Below are 22,486 nucleotides of genomic sequence, written 5' to 3'. Positions count from 1 at the left end.
TAATAATGGCAATAAGAAAGCACTGGAAAGTAATAGTTTCCAGGCTCTTAAAACCTACGGTCGTGATCTTGCCGAGCAAGCTGGAAAGTTTGATCCTGTTATTGGGAGAGATGAGGAAGTTAGGAGAGTGATTAGTGTTCTATCAAGAAGAACAAAGAACAACCCTGTTCTTATCGGAGAGCCCGGTGTAGGCAAGACTGCTGTTGTTGAGGGATTAGCACGGAGGATTCTAACAGGTGACGTGCCAAATAATCTCAACAATGTACGTGTTGTGGCGTTAGATATGGGGGCGTTGGTTGCTGGAACCAGACACAGAGGTGACTTTGAGGAGAGGTTTACGAGGGTTTTGAAAGAAGCGGAAGAATCAAAAGGGAAGGTGATATTATTCATTGACGAGATGCATCTTGTTCTTGGAGCGGGTCGGTGCAGTGGGTCCATGGATGCGGCAAATCTTTTCAAGCCTATGCTGGCCAGGGGTCAGCTTAGGTGCATTGGAGCAACAACTTTGGAAGAGTACATGAAACATGTGGAGAAGGATGCAGCCTTTGAGAGACGTTTTCAAAAGGTCTTGGTGGCTGAACCGACTGTTCCCGACACCATAAGCATTCTTAGAGGCTTGAAAGTGAGATATGAAGGCCACCATGGTGTTCGGATTCATGATTCTGCTCTTGTGGCTGCAGCTCAACTTTCAAGCCGTTACATAACTGGTATAACTAATTTCTAAAAAAAATATTTAGTAGTTGTTAAATGTAGGCTTTAATAATTAAAAAAAATATGAGATTATTCAGGTTTCAAGTTTCTTATATATTGAGGGTTCCCGCTCTCTCGTAATTACAAAATTTAGTCAAGATGTAGTCATTTACATAAACTTGTTGAAAATTGTATGCAGCACGTTTCTTGCCGGATAAGGCTATTGACCTTATGGATGAAGCATGTGCAAATGTGAGGGTGCAATTAGATAGTCAGCCTGCAGAAATCGATAACCTTGAAAATGTAATGCTGACAGAGACTGTGGGACCAGACCAGATTGCTGAGGTGGTGAGTAGGTGGACTGGTATACCAGTCACCAAGCTGGGGACCAATGAGAAAAATAGGCTTATTGGTCTAGCCGATCGGTTGCATCAACGAGTTGTAGGCCAAGATCAAGCTGTAAATGTTGTAGCCGAGGCAATTTTAAGGTCAGGTGCTGGTTTGGGTCGGGCACAACAACCAAATGGTTCGTTTCTCTTCTTGGGCCCCACTGGTGTCGGGAAAACCGAGCTTGCTAAGGCTCTTGCAGAGCAATTATTTGACGATGAGAAACTTTTGATCAGGATTGATATGTCTGAATACATGCTGCAATACTCTGTGTCCCGGCTAATTGGTTCTCCACCCGGGTATGTTGGTTATCATCAAGGGGGCCAACTTACAGAAGCCGTGAGGAGAAAACCTTATAGTGTAATATTATTCGATGTAGAGAAAGCTCATGAATCGGTTCTCGACATTTTACTTCAAATGTTGGATGATGGAAGGTTGACCGACGGTCAAGGCCACACCGTTGACTTCACTAACACGGTAATTATCATGACTTCCAATCTCGGTGCTCAACATATGTTAAACGGGCTGTCAGGGAAGACCACAATGGTCGATGCTCGTGAAATGGTGATGCAGGAGGTGAAGAAGCACTTTAAACCCGAGCTGTTGAACAGGCTTGATCAGCTAGTGGTGTTCCATCCACTATCAAAGGATCAGGTAAGAAAAGTGGCCAGACTTCAATTAAAAGACGTGGCTGCTCGTCTCGCTGACAGGGGCGTTGCTTTAGGTGTTACAGAATCAGCTTTAAGTGTTATACTAAATGAGAGTTATGATCCGGTAAGCATCAAAAAATCTTGTTAATTATTATGATATATGTACATGCATCTTACTGACTGAATTGGTTTCATGGAGAGTCATGATTATTAAATGGTGAAGGTTTAAAGGGACGTTGTGACCTTTTGGTTAGATCGAACTATCATGAGTACTGTTTATTCATAGGAACATGTTGATTCAAATAATAGTTACTAACGAACCATTGTGATTGTTCGGTAGGGATCATGTTACTTGTTACAAATAACATATAATTGATTGTCCACAGCCAAACCTGTCATGCATCAAAGAAATATATGGTTATCGCAAATGGTTCTATGTATGGTGCTCTAGCTGCACACAAACAAATGTACCCAGAGGAAGGAACGTTTGGTTGTTACACGAGGTACACCGACCCCAAAGTAATACCATCAGAGATGCTCTCAAAGATATATGTACCATACACCTTCGAGCTGACAAATAGACATGCCATATCTATCAATGTCAGCAACACTACGAGCACGGCTATGACAGCTCCAACACAGGCTGTCAACACTGATGCATAACAAGTCACATACCCCGAGACTTCAGATCCGAAGTCAGGTACTTCAAAGAGGCCCCCAAGAACTGTCACCAGGTAACCGTATTAACATATCAACATTTAACAAGTAAATAACCGATTAATTTACAAACAACATATGTTACCAACAAAAAGCTCAAGGAATAAGGCAGCAAATACGTGTATGGCAGCCACCCTTTTTTTTGGTAAAATATAATATGAAGGTAATACCTCAACTGTTAAACCTTAGACAAGTGAATCATGTACACCAAACCAAATATTGCATAAAACGTTTATGCAGCTCTTTTTTATTAATAAGAAACAAAAACATAACTCATGCCGCAAAAACAAAAGAAAACTAATGGCTTATATAGGCCTCACAAAGTGCATCCTACTCAAACTCAAAATACTAATTTGACTCCAACTAAAATAGTAAACAAATAAATAAACAAAACATAACTCAAACTTCAAATAAAAGATAATGATAATTAATTTAACTATTATCTTGATCTCCTCCAAGCCACCTCAAGAGACCACAACCGAACCACCCTTATACTTTCCACATTAACCGTTCAGGTCCTTCAAGTTGGTATTGCACCAAGTTTTACATGAACTATACTAAAATTTGAACATATCAAAAATTAGCCTACTTTAGTTATTGCTAATCGCAGGTACATGCCATATAAGTATATAACGTCTCTTATAAAATACAACTACTAATATCCAGTTAGGTTTTTTTGAACCTCTATGGAGACCACTTGCTAACCACAACATTTTGGTAGAATCCAGACTAGACGAGAGCAGTTTGTTATATGGTAGACATGCACATATTGATAGCATTTTGTAACATGCAACATATGCTGCAAACAAGCATATTAGATGGGTAGAATGCAATCTTGACAATATATATTAATTAGTCTGAAAAAAGGTACATGGTTATGTAATGTGAATGACATACTTATGAATGGCATGATAATATCAATCCTGCAACTATGGTATCATGTTAATTATCCACAACTTAAAAAAATTAGGGCTATCGTAATCTAATGACCTGCTGCAAAGCGCAGGTCTTAACTACTAGTTATTTATTATTTCAATGCCATCATAAGAAGGATCCAAACAGTTGTCATTCATCGTGGAATATGTTAAATCTTTAGGTAGCACATGGTGGCATGTTCAGTACCCTATCTTCGGGGGGGGTGTGTGTGTGTTTTAACATGTTCAGTATGATGTTAATTATTCACAACATTTGGGTCGGTATTTGGGTTGAAATCCCCAAATTCGGGTAGATCCCAATAACCCGAACTAATAGTTCGTTGAGTTTAACATGTATTCTAGAGTTGATTGACAACACGATAAGTCTAAATTAGTCGGAGTTTTAACTACTTGTTTTGTTCTTGTTAACCCGAAACCCAAACAACCCAATCTCACTCGGGTTGGTTCTTGAGTCAGTTTCCTTTAAACTCAGACTCCGAATAACCCGAAACCTAAGAAAATTACCTGAAGAACACCCCTACCTATCTTTACAATCATCAACGGGTTTAGCGTTGGCTATAAAATGGACGGCATTCTAAGAGTGAGGGGCATTGAAAAAGTCTTCCCTTGAAAACCTCCTTCAAAATCCCAACTTCCAAATGTATGAAGCCTACCTCTTCAAAAGGTTCTTAGAACGGTGATCAAGCATTGATGGTGAGAGAAGATCACTTGAGACCCATTGCGTTGACTCGTTGAGTCAAGATTGTGGGCAAAGATAATATTAAGTTGTAGGGAGTCGTGTGCTCACTCGAGATCTATAGCACACTCAAGATCTATTCCTTCCGGGAAAGGATAGCCAAAAAAGGGTGCCAGAGTAACACAAAGGAGGGCTCCTGTTCGAATGTGGTGGTTGAAGTGAGGTTCACCCAAAAAGGGTATTTGAGCTACGAGAGAGAAACTGGTCATTGCACGTTGGAAGCAAGTGTTTGCCGTGCGTTCCTTGAGCCAGTGTGATGCCAAAATTATAGGTGCTATCACAGAAGAGCAATGACACATGATGACATGCATCCGTTGGTGGTGAAAAACTTTTAACACTCCAAATGTTTGAATATCATATTTACTCAAAATCGTGCTTTAAAACGTATCAATGAAAGTTGTATACCCTTTGATGGTCAACCAAACAGTTGCCAAACTCCATAACGAGTCCATACGAAGCCATAATCCACAATTACAAGGATTAAGGACTTCATGAAGCTCGCATAACAAGTCTGACATTAAAGATACATTTGATGAATGCTAAAAGAACCAGCTTTTGATGCAACAATAAAACAAATGAAGATGAACTGTCTAAAAAGTAAAACCATTATAATTTGTATGCTTGTAACGAGAAAGACTTGAGCTTTCAAAAGCTTGATATTGTACCATTACAACATTGCGTTCAGCTTATTAACATAAAATAAACATGTCCAAAAACATGGCCAACTGAAGTTAAGGATGTCTTTCTATCCTTAAGCACACCAAAACAACAAAATCTACCCCGGTTTTTAAGGGTACTATTTTTAATCGCATTGTGATTCAACACAAACCTTAAAATGGAACCGAGATACTAATAACGTTATTTAGTCCACAACTATCTCTGCATATTGATGATTCGATTCAACCAACTGCAGTGCTGGATTCTTTGGCCTACAAAACAAATGTAAAGTCTAACAGAATTGATAGAGATTAAGAGTTTGTAAACATCATATTTTCTACAAACTCATCAAACAAAAAACCTACCTTTTCGTATAAAAAACGGTCAAACCATTTGACCCGTTTCAGTTTTAGCTAATCTTTTTAAGTTTTACTTGTTCCATGCTCTAACCATATAGTACAAGTATACAACCAAAATTGACTCGTTTTAACATGAATCTAATAATGATCAACCTTGTTACATGGTGAAAACTGAAAAGATATATCAGCTGAAGATTTAAGTTTCTGGTATTATTGTTGGCCTATTTTTTAATATAGATTGTCATTTGAGGTGGAAACTTTGATCCCTTTAGTTAGAAACGTTTTTAATCAGGGTTTTTTTTTTAATTTCTAAAGGGTCAAAATGGTAGATTTAAAAGAACAGATTTAAACGAAGGTCAAATATCAAAAGTCACCTAAAATGTACTTTAATGCATAAACCTCTTAAATCCTTTTTAGAAAGTTATATTATTATTAAAATAACATAAACTCCCGTAACCATTTAGACATGCTAATTAATTATAAATAAATAGAAAAAATAGATAAAATGTGCTACAAGTTGACCTTGTCTGATCGTTTTGACTTGACCCGATTTATTTTTAACAAAGGTACATGCACCAATCAGCTGGTGTCCGAATGATTGCGTGTTATGTGCCTTATGTCCAAGGCTTGATGCAAAACTACTATCGAGCCGGGGGTCTCACCGGAAGCAGCCTCTCTATTCCTAGGAGGTAGAGGTAAGGCTGTCTACATCTTACCCTCCTCAGAACCTACCATAGCTTTGCTATTGATGGGATTTACCGCCGCCGCCACCGACGAGGAGGACGAGGACGAGGACGAGGACGATGATGATGAGCTTTAAAATTTTTAACCAGTTACCCAACCTGGCCAACCCTCTATTTTGTCTGATTGCTATCAGATTTTTCTGGCAACTATCGTATTGCCTTATCAACCAAAGAGAACGTTATTTGATCCCTATCTTATACAACTACAGTCTACAGCAGATATTTTCGAAAATCCTAGTAACCAATGATCTTATTTATTTCCTTGAGCCCTTGTATGGTTTATTGATGAGATTGATGGGAATGTTCGAAACTTGGAACAAGAGAACATTATTTTAAGCATTTCTGTTCATCGAGTATGGCTTTATGTCATGAAAAGAGGATGTCTTATACTCTTGTCAAATCCTATAGGGAGAATGATCCTTTGCCATTCAATAATAGACTAACCTAAAGACATGAAAGTCAACTATCCTTTCAGTTCTACAGATCTTATGCTATACACCAGCTTTTACTTCCATCATATATACCAATATGGCAACATATTGAGTTTACTTATTTATTAGCTATTATGATAGTTTATTTATTATATCAACTATCTTCATTTCAATCCACGTATGAATTGGATCTTTTTGAGATCATTCTTACTTAAAAGAATTATATCTGATCCTTAATTCTAAAATTGCTTGACTTCTATTCCTCTTGGTTTCTTATAAAACCTGTCCATTGATCTACATTTCAGGACACAGGTGTACATGAAATTACAGAGGGAAAACCACAAGAAATGATTGCATTTAGCCTACTTGGCTAGTGATGTGTAGCTTATTGGCTCTAAGATACGAGACAAGCTGAGGCAGAGAAGGCTGATGATAATCCAATTTTATTGAATAAAAAACACAATTTAAAAAGCTGTAAGCACTTTTAAGTACATTCTAGGCGACATTACAATATAATGACCCCATTGTATTTTAAATAACGTGTGTGTAAAAGTCAAACTATTCAAACAATAAGCATGTTGCATATGCAAACCTTATTCAAGCAGCTGCCTGAAGCAACTCTCTTTCAGCATGTTCCTTGATCCTCCTCTCAAGCTCGGGCCTAAAATGCCTAATAAGCCCTTGAACGGGCCACGCAGCTGCATCACCCAATGCACAAATTGTATGTCCTTCAATCTGCTTAGTCACTTCTTGAAGCATATCAATTTCCTCCAACTTTGCATTCCCAGTTTTCATCCTTTCCATTATCATCCAAAGCCATCCAGTACCCTCTCTACATGGTGTACACTGACCACAGCTCTCATGCTTATAAAAATAAGAGAGACGTGCAATCGCATCCACAACATCCGTTGACTTATCCATCACAATAACAGCAGCAGTACCTAATCCAGACTGGACAGCCTTGAGTGCATCAAAATCCATCAGAACATCCTCACATATGTGTTTAGGCAGCAACGGTACAGACGAACCACCAGGAATCACCGCTAGTAAATTGTCCCATCCACCTCTAACACCACCACAATGCCGCTCTAGCAACTCCTTCAATGATATACTCATCTCCTCTTCAACCGTGCATGGCTTGTTCACATGACCTGATATGCAAAACAGTTTCGTCCCAGAATTGTTCTTTCTCCCGAAACTAGAAAACCACTCGGGCCCACGTCTTAGAATAGTAGGTGAGACAGCTACTGTTTCCACATTTGTAACAGTTGTTGGACACCCGTATAGACCCGCGTTAGCTGGGAAAGGAGGTTTCAATCTAGGTTTTCCTTGCTTACCCTCAAGGCTCTCCAAAAGTGCGGTTTCTTCACCACATATGTAAGCACCGGCACCAAAGTGTATATGCACATCAAAATCATAACCTGAACCACACGCGTTTTTCCCAAGTAACCCAGCTGCATAGGCTTCTTTTCTAGCTTTTTCAAGGTTAAGCCGCTCGTTCACATACTCGCCTCTAATGTAAATATAAGCAGCAGTTGCCCGCATACCCACTCCAGCAATCAAGCATCCTTCTAGAAGTTTATGTGGGTCGTTTCTCATAATCTCTCTATCTTTACATGTTCCGGGTTCACTCTCATCAGCATTAACAACAAGATAAGATGGACGGCCATCAGATACTTTCGGCATAAATGACCATTTGAGACCAGATGGAAATCCAGCACCACCGCGTCCACGTAGGCCTGACTTTTTCATTTCGTTTACTATCCAATCAGATCCCTTGATCACTAAATCTTTGGTTCTGTGCCAATCACCACGCTTCATGGCGCCTTTAAGAAAGGGGTCATGGATACCATAAAGATTGGTGAATATCCGGTCTTCGTCTTTCAAGCCACCAAAGTGAGTTTTCTCGGGTGGAGGGGGCGGTGGTGGCGGCTGTGGAGTGTTAGCGGTTGTTGCAGATTGGGTGCTGAATAATCTAGAAACAAGCCCCTGGTTCACATTTCGGTGCCTCAATAAAGCAGCCCGGTGAATAGATAGAATGCCCTTCATGGGTACCTAACACAAAGTTGCAGTGTAATGCTATTAATAATTACCGACTATCAACATTATAAATAATAACTAGAACAACTGATAATAATAAGACACAAATTTAACCATCAAATTATAAAAGTTGTTAAAAACAGTTGCATGATATATCAAATGCATCCATCACACTCAACAAAACACAAAAGCATGAAAAATACCCAAATTACGCACAACTCTAGGGTTTCCAAAAATCTTACCTCTATTACTTCAACTTATCCAATTAATTCGTAGATCATAGAATTAAAGTCGAATCTAATCGGAATACAGTAATAACTAAACTAAATTGGATCCATAACCAACAAGCTCAAATCGAATCAATCAAATGCCTAGGTGGTATTAACTGGAGCTTAATCAAAGGATAATAATAATAATAATAATAATAATAATAATAATAATAATAATAATAATAATAATAATAATAATAAGGAAACAAATTGGTACCATACCACACGAAATGTAGTAATCAAAAGCTTCTTAATTGAGTTTCAAGTTTGGTGAGGACTGATGATTTTCAACTACTACAGTGAGAATGAACTTGACTCCCGATGGGTCGAATCCAACGGCGTCAAATGGCTTTTATATGAACCGGGAGAGTGAACGGTTCAGATGGAACGGTTTGGTTTGGTTTGGTTTGTGTTGGTTTTACAGGACGCGTGGATGGCGAATGGGCCGTGAGTTTTAGTTGACCAACCGGCCCAATAGGACTGCAACGTGGACTTATCTGTGATGTTTGGGTGTGTCTCTCGTGATCCGGTTATTTAAATTTCGGTTACTAACAGTAACTGGTTATTGATAAAATGGTTAAAATCAGTTATTGGTCATAACCGGTTACGGTTACTAATTAGTTTATGGGCAAACACTATGCTATCTAATCGGTTTCGGTTACAAACCTAACATGTTAGCCTATACAAGTGTTGCAATTAAACCTAAACATTTAATACGGCAATGCCTATTTATGCTATGTTCGGGGGGTTTAAATGGTCAATATCTAATGGCTAGAAGCGGCTATATAGCCGTTAAAAACACTCATAAGGGTAAAAACACTCTTGTCGGATCCACGTGAAGGAAGGTCTACTCTCCGACCAGCGGACATTCTTGTGTTTGGATGGGCGGGGGGGGGGGGGGGGGGAACATGCTTGTGTGGACCTTACTGGGGTGTCCCCTCTTGTCGGGCTTAGGGACACCAGGTTTGTTGCTAGGCATGCCGTGCTAAAGGCAGAAGCAGGAAAAATTGCTAGGCACGAGAAGGCGTGTGTGGAGAATCAACACGCTTTCATTCCTTTTGCTTTTGACACATTTGGGTCTCTTGCCCCCGATACTGTTGCGTTTCAAAAAAGAGTTCAGCGGGTCGTGCACAGTAACTCATCGACGCCGAAGAACGATAACTTTGTTTTCAGTAGGATCGATTTTGCCATTCAAAAAGGGGTGACGGCGCAGCTTGTTGCCCGCTTACCTGCCTCTTTATTGTAATTGGAACTATTTTTAATATAATTAAACAAAAATATCCACTCTTGTTCTTGGCCTTTGAGGCATTTAGGACCAAATTCATTATTTTGGCCCATATTTTTTTCGGCTAAAAATTTAAAGTTCAAATAGCAAAGCTGAAAAATTCAAAACCGAACCTAACCCTAACCCTAACCAGAAACTAAAAAACCGAACGGTTTTAAAAGGTTCAAAAACCGAAATTTTGTTTTTTTATTCAATTTTAGCCCAAAACCAACCCAAATCGAATAGTGCACACCCCTACTGAAAACCGCAAGCACTGCCATTGCTTCCTTGTTGACCTCCTTAGAAGACCTCGCGCCACCACAACATCCATGAGAACCTTCATGGTCACGAAACATAGCAATTCCAGACCTTGGTTTCATTGTAAAATACGTTTCCAAACGACATTTGAGTATATTTCTAATGACTATTTGAAAGGTAGGAATGTAGGATGTCTAATTATAGCCCTTTACATTTCAAATGACATAAATGGTCGGTTGAAAGGTAGGATGTAAAATCATAGCTTTCTAGTTTACAACCGACCGTTTGAAAAAAAGATGATATATTTAAGATTTTTGATGGTTTAGGAATAGCATAACCTTAAAATTGTTCCAAAAAAAAAAATAAAACTAATAAATTAAGAATGGGCTAAAAACAAAAATAGTTGTGATCATGATTCTTATCTTATCCTTAATCCTAATTGCGTTTTGTCCTTTTTTGTGACCTTAAATTACATATGCAATCAAAGGAACTTCTTTTCTTTCACTGTTTCATCGCACACCAAGTGGTTGTGTAGGTCCCGTTATATATCTTTTGTGTTTAAAATTCTTAACTTTTAACATTTTGTAAGGAAAAATAATTTACACGGCTGAAGCTAAGATAGCAAAACGACAATGTCCAAGTTACAAGTTCACTTTTTTTCTACAAATCAATCATTACTCTTAAGATACTTCCAAGTTCTTACTAAATTACAAGCCAAATGTTATAATAAATTTAAAAAACATTTACATGTGTGTGTGTGAGTTAAAGATGGTTTATGAGTAAGTTTTTATTTATAAAAAAAACCAAGAAACACATCTTGGCATTTGATCTTGATTAATCGATGATAGATATCAAATGAGGCATTTTAGTAATTAAATAAATGATTTTAAGCTTTTTACAAGTCTTCAAGTCATGTAAAATGTTCATGTGGTTCTTAAATCTTTCATGTTGGAGGAGACATAGTGTTGAGAGATTCTTTTAAAATAGTGTTAGAGATTCTTTTAAAGGATGTATTAAATATATGTTTGTGAGAGAGATGAATGAGGAGAGAGAAGAGAGGAGAAAGACAGTTTTTGTGAGAGAAATGCCATGTAGGCACTCAAAAACACCCACAAAACACCATCTATTAGTGATGGTTGGAGTTTTAATTTTTTTAAAAAAAATAAGTATATGAAGTCCGAGTAAATGAATTAGTAAATAATATTTTGTTATGAAAAAAAATCTAAAATATTTATGTTATGTCTACCACCCATACACAGGGCCGGATGACTAGGACTGTGCAAGCCGTGCAGCCGCACGGGCCCCGTGAACCTGGGGGCCCAAAATGGTTTTAGCATGTACAGTAGATTAATTAGAACTAATGTGGACGAAGATTGACGGAGAAAGGCTTTGAAATCGTCGAGTCGGTACAAGCTGCGAACAACCTCGCCTAAAACCTTGCAGGTCGACAAAAATGGAGAATGGAGAAGGTGGTTACGACTAGGGTGGAAAGGGTGGAATTAATTGACAAAGTTTCAATTGGTCCTTCTAATTTGCTTCCTAATTTATTTGTTTCCAAACTATAAAAATAAAATTTCCAAAACACCCCGTTTGATTAAGTCTTGTTGAATCTTGATCAAAACTATTAAATTATTAACAGTTTCCATTACTCCCATTTTATATATTATACCGAACTACGCACACGAAATTGGCTGTTATATGAACTCTGGTCAATTGAAATTGTATCAAACTTTGATTCCGTGAAGGTCAATCATGAGTTATTGGTATGAGATTATGTCTTGAAAGTTGAAATTGATTAATTAGGGTTATTCGTTTATAAATCTACAATAGTATTGTTTTGTTAATGGTATTACTCTTAACATTCAATCACTGATTGTGTGTGTATAGAAGTTTATATGAGGGCCCATTTTTTTTAAACGCACGGGGCCCATGAAGACCGATACATTCTCGGGGACGGCCCTGCCCATACATATAGTATCAGGGTCACTTATTAAAAGGATTTTTGTTACTTATAATGCAAATATATTTTCGGTCATTGACTCATAAATAATTTGTAAACAATAAAATCAAATATAAGAGGTTGTAAGATTGTTTTTCTTTTGTAGAAGTCCTGGATTCAACTTCAGTTACGCTTTATTTCCAAGTCTCATCAATAAGAGAAAGGAACGGAAATGAAGGTTTTTCCTTTCCTTTTTTCCCATACTTTCTTTCCAACTTGAACACTATGTTCCAAAGTTTCACTTAAGTTAGAGATGAAAAGGAAATGGATTGAAAGATTGAGATGGTTGTGTTCCCAAGTTTCATCTAATGATAGTAAGAAAAAAAAATAAAAAAATAATAAGAGGGTATTTTGGTGAACTTTTAAAAACTACTTAATTGCTTTCTGAAAAGCAAAAGCAGTTTGAAAAAACTACATTTTGAAACTTTTCAACACACGTCAAGTTATGTTACCAAACAATTTTTTGTTTTTCACTAAGCAAACAAGCAATTCTCAAAAGCTTATCCAAACACCCCTTAAGTGTGTTCTCGAGTTTTATTAAAACAAAAAAATGAGATAGAGGGAGAGAGATTTATAAAGAATATTTTTAAATAATTTAAAAGTAAAATATGAAAGAATATAAAAACAAAATATTACTGTATATTTGAAAGCAACACTTCTTTTGGTAGTAACACAAAATTTGTTTGTAAATATGTATCTTATTCAAAAAATAATAATAATAATAATAATAATAATAATAATAATAATAATAATAATAATAATAATAATAATAATAATCTTCATTTCCTAAACTTAAATCTTGATCCCATAATACTTAACTATGATACATAAACTGATTTATGTTATTTGGTATTCATTCTTGACTTGCCAGGTAAATTTACCTAAACACAACAGTTGAGCTCGTAACAAATGCATTATTAAACACACAACAATAAGAACACCAATAATCTAACATAGGCACTTGTTGATTAATCAATCATATACGCATTTATACATGTCTAACCTAAGGTATTAATATCCCAAAACCTAAATAACAACAAAATAATAGAAATACAGATATTAATTAATCCATGAGTTAACATTTAGCTCTACCACTATTCAAAACAAGTTTAAAAAACGAATCAATCTCCGGTGACCTATAAAACTCTCTTTCATTATTACAACACGTACTCTCCGGCCGCCGCTTCCTCGGCGCCGGCGGACACACCGCCACCCTCAACTGACTCGACGTCGGAGTAATTGAAGCAGACTCATACTTTTCTTCTTCTTCTTCATCAATATTATTATCATCATCTTTTGAGTGTTTTGTTGTTAGAGGTTTGAGAGGAGCACGTAAGCTGATTCCGGAAATCATCCACCGCTTTCCTTCTTTAGAATCTCCTTCGTCTGCTTGATTCTTCTTCGAGATTCTCATTCTCAGGTGATGAGCTTTTGAAAGGGTTTGGTATAATGGGATATTCGTATAACTGGTGCTTTGAATTGGGGCGGTAAAAGATATATAGAAAGAGAGAGAAATATGGTGGATTTATTTATAATAATTTGCTTTGGATTCTTTTTGGTTAATCATTGAGGACCCTGCCCGTTTCGTGTCGGGCAGGGGGGCAGGATGGAAATTTGAGTCAAAAATTGGGGTTACGCGCTAAATTTATGTAACGGCTCACTTTCCCGCGGTTGAGGTTTTGGGATTTGTGTATTTACGGTTTTACCCTCATTAGTTAGTACTTTTCTTATGTACTTGTAGTTAGTTGGGTTGGGCTGTAAAATGTGTTGAGGATTAGGCCAAGTAGAACAAGTTCGTTTTTCATTTGTGATCTAAGCTCATAGACTTGGGTATAAAATTCGGTTTCAGAGGACCCGGTGTGTATGACCCGTGGGTACGAACCAAGTTTCGGTTTCTCAGGAAAACCAAAATCGGTTCGACCTCTACCCGGTCAAAACCTGGCAAAAATGGTTAAAAACCCAAACATACACGAGACTGGTTTCTGCGTGACCCAATTCTTGTCTTTGTTGACCAAACCAAAAACTGGTTCCTAACTAGTTTCGATTCTAGAAAAAAACAAAAAAAGATCCGGTTTATGCATCTCTAGTAAATCCTAACGAAATGAATAAATAAATGAATGTGTAGGCTAAAACAATAAATGAACTAATAATTAGTTTTTTAAAAAAAAAAGACAGTTCACCCTTAACCAAACATCTCCAATGCCGAGTTCCCGGTCTGGCCTCGTATCCAGTTTATTAAGACATGACATGACCTTTTCTTACGACTTGATTGTTATACAGTTTTTTAACGAAAAACGTTATTAAGCATAATCTGACAATTATTAGATCAGATTAACATATAGGTAACAATAACTAACCATGTCACATGCTAAAGAAAGAAAAAGTAAATACAAATAATGGAATTGTATATTATATAGTTTTAACTATGTTATTTGCAATTACAATGGTTAGTTGCACTAATAAAACAATATAATTATATAATAAAACAACACACTTATACGTTATACCTGTTGGAATTATGGACCGGGTCGAGTAAGTCAACGTGGTCAATCGGGTTGTGACACGTGAGAGTTACACCTTAAACAACGAATCAAAATCCGCTTAAACAGTTTAACCGGCGAATGACGAATAATTAACGAGATTAATTATTTATAGTTTATTCAATTAAACTAAATGGTGGCTTTCATGCAACATGGGCCTAAGCCCTGTTTTACGTATTATTATTATTATTATTATTATTATATGATTTGAGTTAATCATTAGAGGGACATAATAATAAAAGAGGAAAATAAAACAGTACGTGAAAAAGGCTTGGAGAATACTCCAAAGGAGCCGCCACATCTTCTGTTGCACCACTATAACCGTTAGCCGGTTACTGCCACTAACGGACGTCGTACCATCCCACGCCGTCCTCCGCTGTCGCTGCCATAGTGCACCGCCACAACTCTGTTTCGTTACAGTTCGTCAATTAGCAACGTTCGTTGAACCTCGGTGCCTCAACCGGTTATCTATTAACCGAGGTAAAATTAAATATTGCCGGTATTTACTTTGGTTGTTTTGACTCGTACTCATATCGTATGTAACCGGATCCTGTACGGTTCTGTTAAATGGTGATTACTCATTTTTATATTTCGCTGCGTATTCTGTTATTAATGTGATTAATAATTATGAAACTAATTTTATTAAACCGGGTTTAAAAGTTAAACCGTCGACTGATCACCACTAGAACCCAACAGTGGTATCAGAGCCAGGTTACAACATACGAGTCGAATCCGGTCTTTTCACCGGATCTACATCATAAACTTCAAGCTAGTTGAAGTTTTTGATCTAGATATGTTTTTTTGAGCAATCTTGGTTTGGTCAAATTTTATTTATTTTATTTGACCAAAGTATTGCTCAATTTTATTTTTATTGAATCTGTAAATCTGGTCCGACCTTGTTTGTTTGGTTGAATGGTTTTTGGTTTTGGCCATATGGATGGTTCAAAAGTTGTATTTATTTTTCGGTTTTATTTTATGGTTTTTGGCCACTTTGATGGTTCAATATTGTAATAGATAGGGTTTGGTTTTTCATTATATGTATTTTTAGTATTGTAATGAAGAAGACCCGAAGGAAAACCGAGGACGAGCTCGTGGAGTTCTTAAAGTCAGTGGGAGTTAGCAAAGATGACCGGATGCACAAGGAGTCCATCCTTGTGGTTATTTGTGTTGTGACCCCTTGACCCGATTGGTCTTGCTAATAGGATCAAGCAAGACCAATCACCTTTTGGCCATTTAAGATTTACATATTCTTGTTTGCTATTGTGGTTGCTTGCTTGATTATAATAGGTTATAATACCACCAACCTAATACCAAATATATCATAATAAATTTTTAATCAACCAATTGAGTTTTTGCAAAATTAAACTAAATTTGATTTTCCAAAACCTTATAACTTAACAGTTTAACTATTAACTTAAAATTGGTTAGTGATATCGTGACAAACTTAGTTTTAATATGTTATTTAAAACTGAGTGTCCTGAGAGATGAAAGAGTTCATCATTTTGTCCCGATTACATATACAGAAAAATTTGACTTTTACTCTATTCGGTAATTATAAAATTAATCCCAATTTAAAACCAATAGTTTATGCCAATCCCACTACAAGTCACACTTGAGGCATACTGCGAAATTTCGAGTGTTTGGAGCTAGAGCACCGCACTTTTTTTCTAGCCTATCCCATCAAGGTGAAAGCGTTTCGTTGACACATCTGGCCCTTTCACACGTCACTGTACTAGGACAACTATTACTTTACTCTCCTGTTACGTGCTAAAGCTGTCTGGAGACTTAATGTGGGAAAAGATGAGGCTAAACGCATCTATATAGACAATCGTTGTCTCTATAGGCCTCATAACCGAGAGTTGTGCTCTATTCACAATTGACAATCGTTGTCAGTCTGCCTAACCACTTATTAATGTTGTGTGCTACATCTGCCTTTAATAACTGGAAGCCAGATTCTCATACTCCTATTTCATTAATGTTATTGGGTCATTAATAATAGGACTACAACATCGAAAATACTAATTAAATTTACTTTTGCTTTTTTAATCAGATGTCGTCAAATAAAATCACACCCTAGGCCCTTAAGACTATCCTTGAGAAGGATAAACTGAACGGTACCAACTTCATCGAATGGCACCGCAACTTGAAACTTGTTCTCACAATGGCAAAGCGCCTGTATGTTCTCGATGGACCTGTTCCAACTGAGCCTGAAAACAACGCAGCCGCTGCTCGAAAAACTCTTGACAAGCATAGGGATGACTCGGCTGAGATCTCCTGTATTATGCTAGCCACCATGACTTCTGAGCTTGCTAAAGGCTTAGAAGACTTTGGTGCCTATGAGATGCTGGAACAACTCAAGGGCATGTTCCAGAAACAAGCCCGTCAGGAACGCTTCGACACCATGAAACAGCTCATTAGCTGCAAGATGGCAGAAGGGTCTCCCGTCAGTGCGCATGTCCTAAAGATGAAGGGACACATAGATCAGCTTAAGAAACTTGATTATCCTCTGTCCGATGAGATGACAGCGGATTTCATCCTCAACTCTCTCCCCAGCTCTTACGACCAGTTCGTAATGAATTTCAACATGAACGACTGGGTAAAGACAGTGCCGGAGCTGCACAACATGCTCAAAATGGCTGAGATGAACATTCCTTCTAGGACCAATCAAGTTCTGATGATCCGATCTGCTGGTATAAAGAAGCCTAAACCCAAGAATCAGGGTTATAAGGGAAAATGCAAGAAGAAAGTTACTGTTGCTGCCAAATCTGCCACCAACACTAACAAGAAAGTTGCAAAGGCACCACCGCCGCCTCTTGAGGAGCGCCAGTGCTACAAGTGCAACAGGATGGGGCACTGGATGCGTAACTGCCCCGAGCATCTAGCTGAGCTAGCAAAGAGGAAGGCCAATGGTGAAGGCTCTTCTCGAGGTATTTCCATATACGTTATTGAACTTTTCACTGTCTTTAGCAACACATGGGTATTTGATACCGGATGTGGTTTCCACATTGTTAATGTCTTGCAGGAGCCTGAGAAGTGGAAGAAACTGAATAAAGGCAGCATGAAACTCATCGTTGGAGATGGGAAGAGAGTACCAGTTCTGGCAACTGGAGTTTCTCATTTTACTTGTCCATCTGGCATAGTTTTTCCTTTGAATAATTGTTAGTATGCTCCTGGTTTGGCCAGAAACATCATTTCATTTTCATTGTTGCTTGAAGAAGGTTTTAAGTACGTTTTTAATGGCATGGCTATTTTTGCTTACTTAAATGATATCTTTTATTTTGAGGCTAAACATCGAAATGGTATTTATGAAATCGATGTTCAAACTGATAATAACGTATATCATCTTTCAAAACGTATCAAGACTAGCATCAATGATACTTTTCTATGGCATTGCCGACTTGGCCACATAGGCAAGGCAAGAGTTAAAAGACTCAAATCCGAAGGGATTATTGAATCCACAGGACCCAACTCATTTGATGATTGTGAATCTTGCTTAGCTGGCAAACTCGCCAAAGACTCCTTCACTCATAAAAGTGAACGAGCAAGGGATCTGTTAGGACTCATACATACTGATGTATGTGGACCCTTCAGAACCATGACTAGAAACCATGAAAGATACTTCGTTTCTTTTATCGACTTTATAGTCGATATGCTTATGTGTATCTTATGAAACACAAGCACGAAACTTTTGAAAGGTTCAAAGAGTTTCAAAACGAAGTGGAAAAACAACTTGGTAAAACCATTAAAATGCTTCGATCAGATCGAGGTGGAGAATATCTCAGCTCAGAGTTCATCACTCATCTAAAAGAGCATGGAATTATTTCACAGCTCACTCCACCTGGCACACCCCAACATAATGGCGTGAGCGAGGGGAGAAATCAAACTTTGCTAAACATGGTTCGATCGATGATGTGTAGAACTAACTTGTCTCACTCCTTTTGAGGTTATGCCCTTATGACCTCCGCCCGCATTGTCAATCTAGCTCCAACTAAGAAGATAGACAAAACCCCATATGAGATATGACATAAGGGAAAGAAGCCCAAATTATCTTACCTTAGAGTATGGGGATTTGATGCTTACATCTCAAGTGAGTCTGATGACAAACTTGATCTCCGCGGGGTAAAAGTTGTTTTCGTCTGATACTATAACCAAAACGGTTATTATTTCTTTCATCCTGATACAAATACGATTTCTATCAAGAGGAAATGCCACTTCCTTGAGAAGAAATTTCTCAATCGAGGAACTGGAGATAACATTGTCGATCTTGAAGAAATTCAAGAACCACAAACAACCGCTGAGAAAGTTGGAGCGTCTGATCAACAAGTTGTTGTTGCTGATACATCAGACGTGAACACGAGCATTCGCAGAAGTAGTAGGACCCCCGTACCAAATTCTAGATACTTATGGCATCTAGATGGTCCCGAAGTCTTATTAGTAGCCGAGTCTGGCGACGAGCCTACTAACTACAAATCTGCTATCTTGGATCCGGAATCCGAGAAATGGCAAGATGCCATGGCCGAGATGCAATCCATGCAGGATAACCAAGTTTGGAACTTGGTTGAGCTACCCCCCGATAGTCGGGCAGTAGGGGGCAAATGGATTTTCAAGAGAAAAACCGAGGCACGGCTAGTTGCGAAATGTTTTACTCAAACTCAAGGTGTTGACTATGATGAAACCTTCTCTCCCGTTGCTATGACTAAGTCAATAAGGATATTACTTGCCATAACCGCGTACTATGACTACGAGATATGACAAATGGATGTCAAAACAACTTTTCTTAATGGACATCTTTCTGAAGATGTCTATATGGTTTAGCCTGAATTTTTGTCGATCCTAAATATCCTAATAGGGTTCGCAAATTGAATAAATCCATTTATGGACTTAAGCAAGCATCTCGAAGCTGGAATCTTCACTTTGTTGAGAAAATCAAGGAGTTTGGTTTTGTCAAAAATGAAGATGAGCCTTGTGTTTACAGAAAGGCTAGTGGGAGCACTATATCATTCCTCATCTTGTATGTGGATGATCTACTGATCATTGGAAACAACATTTTTATGCTTAAAGAAGTTAAGCACTGGTTGGAATCTTGTTTTGCAATGAAAGATCTTGGAGAAGCCGCATATATTCTGGGAATAAAGATCTATAGAGATATATCTAAGCAGATTCTAAGGCTAAGTCAAAGTACTTAGATAGACAAAGTAATGGCACGCTTCTCAATGGAAAACTCCAAGAAAGGAGCTGTTCCAATGAATAAAGGAACCGTGTTGAGCAAATCGCAATCTCCGGCAACGGACATTGAATCTAAGCATATGCAAGCAATTCCATATGCTTCAACGGTTGGTTCTATCATGTATGCTATGTTATGTACTAGACCAGACGTCTCGTATGCATTGAGCATGACCAGTCGTTTTCAACAGAGTCCTGGCATGGCCCATTAGACTGCTGTAAAGAATATTCTAAGGTACTTGAATAGGACCAAAGATATGTTCTTGGTTTTTGGGGGGAGTGGAAGAGGAGCTCACTGTAAGATGTTACACTAATGCTAGCTTCCAGACTGACCGAGATGATTCTCGCTCACAGTCAGGTTTCGTTTTCACTCTAAATGGAGGAGCCATTTATTGGAAGAACTCCAAGCAGAGTGTAGTGGTGGATTCTACCACCGAATCCGAATATATAGCTGCATCGGATGCTGCTAAAGAGGCTGCTTGGATGAAGAAGTTCATCACCGATCTCGATGTGGTTCTGAGTATTCGCAAACCAATCGAGGTGTTCTGTGATAACACAGGTGTTATTGCTTAGGCCAAAGAGCCCAGATCTCATCACAGAGCCAATCACATTTTAAGGAAGTTCCACCTCATACGGGAGATACTGGAACGAGGTGACATCACAATAAGCAAAGTAGACACAGATCAAAACCTAGCAGACCCGTTCACTAAGCCGATGACTCAGGACAAGCATGACCAACATAGGGATGCTATCGGTCTTAGATTAGCTAGTAATTTTTTTTGATTTAGTATTTGGATGTATGAACATTTAAACAGTTATACTTTTGAGTTCACTTTTGATTTAATGGTTAAATGCAAACATTGAATGTTATAACTTTGTTCATTTTAATACGTTTAATCCACGAATATTGTACTCTAAATTATCCGTAGTCGGTCAGACTCGTGGGAGTGATTCTGAATTAAGAATATTATAACTTTGGACTCAAGTGGTTGACTTCCAAACTCACAGACCTCATTATGAATGACGTTGGATGTAAATCGCATCAAATCATCTTCATGGATCTTAGTCATAAGATGCATTTGATATTGGTATACTCGTTTAGTATCCTTAGACCTGAGATGCATATTAGAACTTTCGTTTACTGAAGGTATTCTTTGATCAATGTCAACCGCTGTCGCGTAACTGCCAATAATAAAGGCATTGGTTGGGAATATTCTGAAGTTCAGTGGGAGTTGTATGTAATCAAGATGGGATTCTGTACTCTTACATGATATGTAACAGTTAGACATCTTGGCGCCTTCGTTGATTCAAACTGGTAAAGTGTGAGGCCTCACCCAAACTTACTGTGTGTTTGATTGGACCGCTTTGACTCGAGAACGAAAACGATAATGATTGAACGCCATATGAGATTGATCTTATCCATGTCTCATTGTTCAATTGGTGTCTTATACGGAAAGGATAGATGACAACGATTACTATAAGTTCATTATCTTGCAATAGTGTATTCCAAGATCTTTTGGTTAATGAATTTAAAATGTCATAACCTGTTGGGGGTAGCTATGTGTAGCTAGAGCACCGCTGGCTGTCAGCGTTGATCAACTTAACCAGAGACCGTCCAAGTGGGAGACTGTTAGAATTATGGACCGGTTCGGGTAAGTCAACGTGGCCAACCGGGTTGTGACCCGTGAGAGTTACACCTTGAACAACGAACCAAAATCCGCTTAAACAGTTTAACCGGTGAATGACGAATAATTAACAAGATTAATTATTTATACTAAATATAAATAATTAATAATATTTATAGTTTATTCAATTAAACTAAATGGTGGCTTTCATGCAACATGGGCCTAAGCCCTATTTTACGTATTTAGGTTATTATTATTATTATATATATGATTTGAGTTAATCATTAGAGGGACATAATAATAAAAGAGGAAAATAAAACAGTACGTGAAAAAGGCTTGGAGAATACTCCAAAGGAGCCGCCACATCTTCTGTTGCACCACTATAACCGTTAGCCGGTTACTGCCACTAACGGACGTCGTACCATCCCACGCCGTCCTCCGCTGTCGCTGCCATAGTGCACCGCCACAAACTCTGTTTCGTTACAGTTCGTCAATTAGCAACGTTCGTTGAACCTCGGTGCCTCAACCGGTTATCTATTAACCGAGGTAAAATTAAATATTTCCGGTATTTACTTTGGTTGTTTTGACTCGTACTCGTATCGTATGTAACCGGATCCTGTACAGTTCCGTTAAATGGTGATTTATCGTTTTATATTCCGCTGCGTATTCTGTTATTAATGTGATTAATAATTATGAAACTAATTTTATTAAACCGGGTTTAAAAGTTAAACCGTCGACTGATCACCACTGGAACCCAACAATACCATATAGCACAATTATAACTGATAGACCAACATATCTGTATCATATAAATGTGTTGTATTTTAAGTGACATAAAAACCCTTACATGTAGAATCAACAACATACACATGACGCATTCTAGTCGTTTTCTAAGTTTCTTTGCTAACATCTATATTATACTGGAACCGTCCACACACATGTAGATACGTATATGTATTCACA

The 22,486-nt window shown here is 37.9% G+C and overlaps 1 protein-coding gene and 1 pseudogene across 2 annotated transcripts; one reads left to right on the top strand and one right to left on the bottom strand.

Annotated features, from left to right (window-relative positions):
- The first annotated feature begins 268 nt into the window (after positions 1–268).
- On the top strand, positions 269–1,875 carry LOC143584535 (chaperone protein ClpB1 pseudogene; annotated as a pseudogene).
- Positions 1,876–4,354: 2,479 nt separating this feature from the next.
- Positions 4,355–8,942, bottom strand: LOC143584530 (NADH dehydrogenase [ubiquinone] flavoprotein 1, mitochondrial-like). Of its 2 annotated transcripts, none has more exons than XM_077066561.1 (3): positions 8,837–8,942; positions 6,898–8,360; positions 4,355–5,044 (listed from the first exon to the last, which is right to left on the bottom strand). In XM_077066561.1, the coding sequence occupies exon 2, from the start codon at positions 8,352–8,354 to the stop codon at positions 6,903–6,905; it is 1,452 nt and encodes a 483-aa protein (XP_076922676.1). In that variant the 5' UTR covers positions 8,355–8,360; positions 8,837–8,942; the 3' UTR covers positions 4,355–5,044; positions 6,898–6,902. The 2 variants fall into 2 exon arrangements, with proteins under 2 accessions (XP_076922676.1, XP_076922674.1); XM_077066559.1 differs by having other exon boundaries at positions 4,356–5,044; positions 8,832–8,942.
- Positions 8,943–22,486: the final 13,544 nt, after the last annotated feature.

The sequence above is a fragment of the Bidens hawaiensis genome, unplaced genomic scaffold, assembly GCF_021521415.1.
Source record: "Bidens hawaiensis isolate Kalapana, Puna unplaced genomic scaffold, B.hawaiensis_p1.1 tig00033154_1, whole genome shotgun sequence".
NCBI lineage: Eukaryota > Viridiplantae > Streptophyta > Magnoliopsida > Asterales > Asteraceae > Bidens > Bidens hawaiensis.
Note: the sequence above shows the minus strand (reverse complement) of the source record. Positions and strands in the feature narration are given on the sequence as shown.